We start from the raw sequence: 8,595 nt of genomic DNA, 5'->3' as shown, positions 1-8,595 counted from the left end.
ACCCAACACACATTTTATATATACAATTGTGACCCCAATAAATTTCTAACAGACAAAGCATCTTGTAACCTTGTTTAATCTGATAAATCTCAGATAAAATACTTTGAATATCAATTTTGTTTTTATTTTTTTTAGTTTTGCAATGATTGAATTATTTGAGAATATATTTTATTGTTAATGGGTTATTAGAACTGTGTTTTCTAATTCTTAAGCGGTATTTAAAAAAAAACTTTTATAGCTGGTAGAATATTTAACAATTATTATTTTTGCCAATGTATTTGAAAATAAGGTTAATCAGATATTTTTCTTAAACAAAAAAGCTTCATAAATGGTAGAATGTTTGGCATTAATTAATTTTGCCAATGTATTTGACAATAAGATAAATTAGATGTTTATGGACAAAAAAATAGATGTTTTTTTTCTTAAAAAAATAGTAGAATAATGTTTAGCATTAATTATTTTTGCCATTGTATTTGACCATCAAATTAATTAGATAGCAGAATGTTTAACATTATTTATTTTTGCTAATATATTTGAAAAATTAGATGGTTGAATGTTTAACATTAATTAGTTGTAGTTTTCTTGTGATTGATATATTTTTTTTACGAAACATAGTCATTGTCGATAGTATAGTACTGGTTAATTTGTACGTTAATTGCATAATAAAATCACGGTGATAACATATTTTCATAGTAGTTGAAAATCTAACAATTGATTAGGTTTGAAATACCACATAATTGCCCAAGATTTCCATAAAAACTACTTTGGGGAGAGATGGGCGTCGGTCAATACCAATCCAAGACTTTTGACCATTAAAGCCAGCAGGGACATACTTTTTATGTGTGATTGTTGATATTGGAGCATATGACTATTGATTAGGGAAATACCTTATAATTATCAGGGTTTCCATAAACTACTACCTCAGGTGAGATCAGTGGCGATTGACGTTGATCGGAGCATTTTAACCACTTAAGTCAACATGAACACTCTTTGTTAGTGCGATTGCTTATCTTGGAACATTGTAGGTGGCAATCCGACAGTTGATTAGATCCAAAATGCCCCATAAATAGTTAAGGTTTCCATTAACTACTAAATTGGGGTGCGATTGTGTCAATTGATACTGATCGGGACCTTTTGACCATTAAAGTCAACAAGAACACTATTTATAAGTGTGATTATTGATCTTATAACACCATGGGTGTTACTCCGGCCGTTGATTAAGTCCAAAATACTCTATAGTTAATTAAGGTTGTCATAAGCTACCACATCGAAGTGATGCCGATTGTAGGCTTTTGACCTAAATAATAAAAACCTATCAATTTAGATTAAATTAAATTATTTTTAAATGTGTCACTTCAATTCTCAAATTAAAAATTAAAATTTAAAGTTTAAAATTAAAACGTAAATAATAAAAATATAATTTCGAAAACAAATATTTTTGTATAATTTTTTTTATTCATTTAAAACTTTTCTTACTATTTTATATTATATTAAAACTAGTTAGTAAAGAATATAAGAATAATAATAAAAAAAAACTAATTATTTGTCAAAATTTTGTTTGAATATATGAATCATCAATCATGGGTAATAAACTCAACTGAAAAAAAAGAGCAAAATAATTAAAGTTATTTAAAACCCGATTGGTTCACGATTAGAAATTTTTTTAAAAAAGTGATTAATAAGAATCTAAATTTAGTGTGTGAAAAATATGTTTCTGAAAACATAATTGGTTGAATTATGAATCAACTATTTTTTAGTAGAAATAGAATATGTGATTGATTGATTTGAATTTAGAAAGAATTTTAATTTATTAGAAACTTAGTCAATTTTAATTAAGATTAATTTTCTAATTCAGCTACAAATTTTAGTTAATTAAAATTTGGAATAACAAATTAAATTAAATTCAAAATTTTAAATGAAAGTCTCATAAATAAGTTGTATTGATCAATTAAAGTTCACAATAATGTTCTATAGATAAGCCACATTTTTTTAGCAATATCAATCTCTATCATTTATATTATTTGAGACCAAGTCACTATCGATGCACATATTGTGTGAGATCAACAATTAAAGTCCCTACCATGTATGTATGACATTTTTTCCTTCAATACTACCAAAAGCTAAGGTGTTGTTTGGTAACTATTAAAAAAACAGTTTTTTATTTAATTAATTAAAAATTTGATAATCAAGCACAAAATAGTTTTTGTAACACTATTTTTATTTCTTAATTTTTTTAAATTTTAAAAAAAATTTATTAAATTTTGAAAATATAAAATTTTCACTTTTAAATTTTTTTTAAATTGTTTTCAACTTTTAGTTTTTTTTTTTCCTCTTCTTTAAATCACCACCTTATTTTATATTGATAAACAAAACATAAAAATAAAAGTTATCAAACGAATTTATTATTTTTTATTTTTAAAAACAAAAATAGTTATCAAATATATTTTTATTTTTTAAAAATAAAAAACAAAAATAAAAATAATATTTCTACTTTTGTGTTTAAAAAATTCAAAAACAAAAATTTTACCAAACACAGCCTAATTAATTACCAACAATCTCAAATCATCTCAACTTTTCTATAACTTCTTGTTAAAAATAAAGATAATTTGGAAAAGAGTAGTTGATACAAATACATGTGAGCTATTACTGACTGCAAACAAATCCATTATCATAAATATATTGAGAACCAGACCAAAATTTGTGTAAAAGAGAGTGAAGTATTAACAAGAATAAAACGAAAACAATATCTACAAAGAAATCACCTAGTATGATATCCAAGCTTCCTTTAATCCATGAGCAATTATTGTAAGCTCTTCACACAATTCTGATGACACATTTCAGTAATAAAAAAATGGAAGTTCAGAATTATTAATAACTCCAAATGCATGAAAAATAACTATAAAGTGATAAGTTCATCAACATAATTCTCTCCAATCAGAAACAAATTTATTTTAGCTTCACTCATTTCCTTGGCGAGGGGAAATATGCATCCAGCACCTTCATAATACTGAACATATGGAAGCTTATCAATAATACAACATATATTGTAACATTACTGTGACAACTCTATATTCGTCTCCCTGACATAGATGGACAAATCCTTCATAGTTAGGGAAAGAGTTCTTCAAATCATCCACAAATTTTCAACTTCCAAATTCAATCTCTAAGTCTTGATGCAGGGATTTTATTTGAGATATTTTTATTAAATAATCAACCTCAGATATGATGAATTATATGGGAAAACTCCAATAAGACATTTGATTAAACAATATACTTTGCACAAACTAAAAACTCAAATTTTTCCTAAAATATATTTCTTCTATTGACCATGTATACATATTCAATAACAAAACTAGCATTATATATACACGTATTAAGATCAAACCCTCTACTTGTATGATTATGCTCTTCAAAAAATTAACTTATAAATAAATAGAGTTCCATTCACTTGAAGAAATTATTAATGTTAGTAAAGAAAATAACATGGAGTTGGAAACAGAAAGAGAGAATGGAATATAAATGTTGCCTTGTGGCTCATGGCAACGAGCACAACAGGAAAGGGAGATTTAGAGTTAGAGTCGACTAGGAAGTTGGGTGGAGTAGTGAATCGACTGGGTCCGCTGAGTTAGAGTTGCATTATTTAGGTTACACCAGCCATGCCAATAAGGATTGAGATGGGAAGGCAAAAATGTTCTTTTGAAGTGAGATGGAAGGGCATGCACGAATGTTGGAAGGGAGGGGAGAAGAGAGACGAAAGATTGCTTTTATTTTATTTTTTAAGCAATTGAATGATAAAGAGTAACAGACCCCACCAAAAGGGTAGTGTGGTATTTTAACAAAATAAATTGATCTGATGGTTAAAAACAATGGCTGACAATCTTTATAGCTTAATTTAATGGTTAAAAATCTATGAAAGATTTAGTCCCTTAAAAGCAAGTGTGGGACAAAAGAAGTGTCCATCTTTGATATAAAAAGTGTAATAAAAGAAATTTTCATATTTTAAATATTTTGTTTTAAATGGATTTTTTTTGTTAACTTTTAACATAATATTCTAAATATTTAACATAATATATATTTTTTAAATTAATTAAAGATAAATATTTATTAATTATATTAATATAAATTTAAATATTATAAAATATAATTAGATATTTCTTAATTATATTAATATAAAATATTATTATAATAATAATATTAATACAAAACTAAATATTTAATAATTATATTAATACAAATTCAAATGTTATAAAATATTATTATAACAATAACATATAATACATAATAAATATATATCTTATCGTGTGTGTACAAATAATATGACTGTGTAACTAAATAATAAATTAAAATAGCATTTATGTTCTATCAAGAATAAATAATTTTTTTCTCCAATCATTGAAGTGTGATTTAAATAGTGTCGTGAATATTTTGTACCTTAAATAATATAGTTTGTGATTTAAAGGTTATCGTATGATTTAAAAAAAAACATAAACAATGCTTTTTAAAAAAAAAAATTTAATATATTTATGTTATTTTTTTATACGACAATCATAAAAATTTAATAAAAATAATTAATAAACTCTCTAAATAAAATTAATTCAAGACCTTTACCTAATATATATATATTTATATATATATATATATATATATAGTGATGGACAGAGGATAGAGGTCAAAAGGTGGCAGTGTCCTAAATTAAAAAAAGGATGTTTTTTTCTATTACTTGTTTGGACGCTGTGTTTTGACAAATTACTTTTTGGACCTTATGTTTTGTAAAATGGTTAAAATAGAACCCTAAATACGATTTTGGTCAATGTTTTCTCAACTAAAATCACAAATAATTTACCAATCTAACAATTTAGAACAAAAATAAAATCATTCTGCTTAAAAACTGTGTTGTTATTATATTCAATTTTTTCTTCATCAAAATTGAGTTTAGGGTTCTATTTTAACTATTTTACAAAACATATGGTCCAAAAAATAATTTGTCAAAACATATGATCCAAACAAGTAATGAGACAAAATATAAAGTCAAAAAGTATAATCCTTAAGAAAAATATACATGTAAAATATAATTAAAAAAAATGGTAGGTAACCATTTGGTACCTTGTGTTTTTGCAAAGTATCATTTTAGTATCCTCTGATTTTAATAATGCTCATATGGTACCCTGTATTTTAAAATCGTACATATTTGGTACCCTAAACTCAAATTTAATTAATAAAATTTTATCAATTTAATCAAACTGCTGTCAATTATGTAAGTTACAAATTTAAATTTAATTACATAATTACATATAATTGATGACAGTTTGATCATATTGACAAAATTTTATCTATCAAATCTGAGTTTAGGGTACCAAATATGTACGATTTTAAAATACAAAGTACCATATGAGCATTATTGAAAACAGAGGGTACCAAAATAATAATTTACAAAAACATAGCTTACCAAAAAAGTAAATTCCCAAAAAAAAATTATAAATGGCCTTTGTAATGGCCCCCAAGCCATTTTGCTCTGGTTGTAAAGTGTGCAAGTGTAATTACATGGGTTCTTTCAACTCCCTTGATCTGCTAATTATTATGATTGTTGCCACTGCATTTTTTGGTGCTGATGGCAAGCTCACTCCAAAGCACTACTCCAAGACATGTCCTCAAGCATTGTCCATTGTCGAGGCCGAAGTAGCAGCCGCCATAGAAAACGAAACACGTGTCGGTGCTTCCTTACTCCGACTCCATTTCCATGACTGTTTTGTCAATGTGAGTTCAGCTCGATCTTAACCTACATTTTTCTCCTTTGGGTGTACAAACATGACTAGTACTTAATAGGGATGAGCTTTTGTTTTCAGGGCTGTGACGGGTCTATTTTGTTAGATGATACGGCCAACTTCGTGGGAGAGAAAACAGCAGCTCCCAACAACAACTCTGTCAGAGGGTTCGAAGTGGTCGACCACATTAAGACCAAGTTAGAGAAAGCCTGCCCGGGAGTAGTGTCTTGTGCTGATATTCTAGCCATTGCTGCCCGTGATTCTGTTGTCCATGTAAGCCCATCTGTTATCCTTTCTACAAATATAAAAGGCAAAAACATGTGTTCATGTCGTTACTTGGCTAGTTTACATGGTTATAATCTTATTTGCAGCTAGGAGGCCGGTCTTGGAAAGTTAGGTTGGGAAGAAGAGACTCTACCACTGCTAGCAGGAGCCTTGCAAACACGTCTATTCCCGCACCAACTTCGAACATAAGTCGTCTTATATCAAGTTTCTCTGCACAAGGGCTTTCCTTAAAGAACTTAGTAGCTCTCTCAGGTATTTGGACTTCAACAATTCTCCTTAATAAATAATGCAAGGACACTTTCTGATAACATCAAAATCATATTTAAGCCTTTCAAACCAAGATCTTGATCATTGGCCCCAAGATTGTGAAATGGGAAAGTTATTTGATGGATTTGGATGGCAGGTTCGCACACCATTGGCCTGGCTAGATGCACATCATTCCGGGCACGCATCTACAACGACACAAACACCATCGACGCCTCGTTCGCCAGGTCGTTGCAGAGAAATTGTCCAACAAGTGGGAATGATGACAACCTCGCAGACCTTGACCTCCAAACTCCAACTCATTTCGATAACCTATACTTCAAGAACTTGTTGAAAAAGAAGGGTCTTCTACATTCAGACCAGGCTCTCTTCAATGGAACTTCTGTTGATTCTCTGGTTGAAAGATACGCAAACAACAATGAGGCATTCTTGAAGGCCTTCGCTAAGGGTATGATCAAAATGGGAAACATCAGTCCTCTTACGGGAAGCCAAGGCGAAGTCAGAATTAATTGCAGAAAAGTCAACTAGAGGAGGAGAGGAGGTGAAAATTAAATTCCCTTAGTTCAAATAAGGAGTATGAAATACGTTTGGGGAGAGGTAATGTAAGCATATTCAATCAAATGCATTGTGTGTAATAACGTTTGGTTTATATATAGATGCTCGTCCCTGCTACATAATCAGCTCATATCTATAAACACAGGAAATTTAACCGTGTGGCCGAACTGTTTTAAAGAACGCAATTAGCCGAATGCATTATTGCACTATTTATATTGGATTATTATTATTTGCAGTAGCACAAGACTTTGGCATGGAAAGAACCATTTCCTTGGGAACTTGTTAGAGGCACTTCTCCCATTATCCAGGTGCATAAATTAAGATTCAATCATTGATTTCTTCTTGTGTCAAAAAATGATAATAAAATTTATCTAGACGTACACGTAGAGAAACATTAGTCGGTACAAATCCGAGCACCAAAGTTTTTGTTCCATTTTTCTAAATTCGAGTTACAATCTGGCTGGGCTTTTTTTTGACAAAAATTCCTAAAATATAAAATTAACACATTTGCACTAAAATAATAAATCTATATATGTAATTCATTATTACCCATGTGATAAATTGTTAATTTAATGTTTTCGTATGAGTACTTGTTATGAATCTTATGATAACTACAAAAATAATAGTGTTGAAGGAAGAAGTTGGTTCGCACTAGGGTTGTGCAGAAACGATCCGATCCAATAACAAACCGACTGATCCAATGTCAACCGACGGCTAAAAATTGGATATCCAATCATGATTGGATTGGATCGGATGACATTTTTAAAAATCCAATATTGGATCGGTCGGTTCTTGGATGACATGTAAATTCAATGGATCCAACCGACCGATCCAATCCAATAATGATCCAATACCATCCAATTAATATTCAGATAAAAAATATATTATATATTTTTTTTTAAGTTAAAATATATTATATTTTATTACATTTACTGTTTACATATATTATATTTGATGTACTAAACTTTTTTATTTAATTATAATGTATTATTGTAATTTTATGTTGGATTCCTACAAATTATTAAGACTTATGTTTTTAATTTTATATTAGATTTGTGTTGTAAACTTCTAAATCATTACAATTAAATATTTTTATTATTTGGATGAGTAATTAGTGTTTTTATAATTGAAATAATATTTTTTTTTTTAAAAAAAATCAGCCTAAATAAAGGTTTTAAAAGATCGAATGGATCCGATCTTATCCAACGGATAACCAATGGATGCATCCAATGGATGGAACCGAACCGATCCAATCATCCATTGGATCGGATCGGATCAGTTGGTTCAAGATGATTGGATCGGATCGGTTCCAAAAATCCAACATCCAATTGGATGATTGGATCGGATCGGATGGGCTTAAAAACATTGGATGTCATCCAATGAACACCCCTAGTTCGCACGATATGGATGGATATAACAGATATAACGGTAATTCTTTAAACAACCCTCCTAGTGAGGATGATGATTAAATATATCTAGGGCTTTAGGGACATAAGGGAATGTTTGGTACACGTACAAAAACTGTATCATATTAGCTGAATACAGTACAATATTTGGTAGTGTATCTATATTGTATTATAATACAATGTTTAATTTTTATACAATACATACAATATGGATTGTATTATTTAATACCAAGAAAATAGATTGTATTATCTATTGTTTAATTTTATTTATCACATTGTATTGTATTAGGTATATTGAACAATGCAATGCAATGCAATACAAT

General features: G+C 28.8%; 1 protein-coding gene across 1 annotated transcript; it reads left to right on the top strand.

Moving 5' to 3' along the window:
* The first annotated feature begins 5,500 nt into the window (after positions 1 to 5,500).
* LOC133798212 (peroxidase P7-like) lies at positions 5,501 to 7,764 on the top strand. Its single transcript, XM_062236431.1, has 4 exons — positions 5,501 to 5,754; positions 5,844 to 6,035; positions 6,134 to 6,299; positions 6,451 to 7,764. The coding sequence occupies exons 1-4, from the start codon at positions 5,542 to 5,544 to the stop codon at positions 6,837 to 6,839; spliced, it is 960 nt and encodes a 319-aa protein (XP_062092415.1). The 5' UTR covers positions 5,501 to 5,541; the 3' UTR covers positions 6,840 to 7,764.
* The last annotated feature ends 831 nt before the right edge of the window (positions 7,765 to 8,595 follow it).

The sequence above is a fragment of the Humulus lupulus genome, chromosome 8 (assembly GCF_963169125.1).
Source record: "Humulus lupulus chromosome 8, drHumLupu1.1, whole genome shotgun sequence".
In the NCBI taxonomy this organism is placed as follows: domain Eukaryota; kingdom Viridiplantae; phylum Streptophyta; class Magnoliopsida; order Rosales; family Cannabaceae; genus Humulus; species Humulus lupulus.
This window is presented reverse-complemented; position numbering and strand designations above follow the sequence as displayed.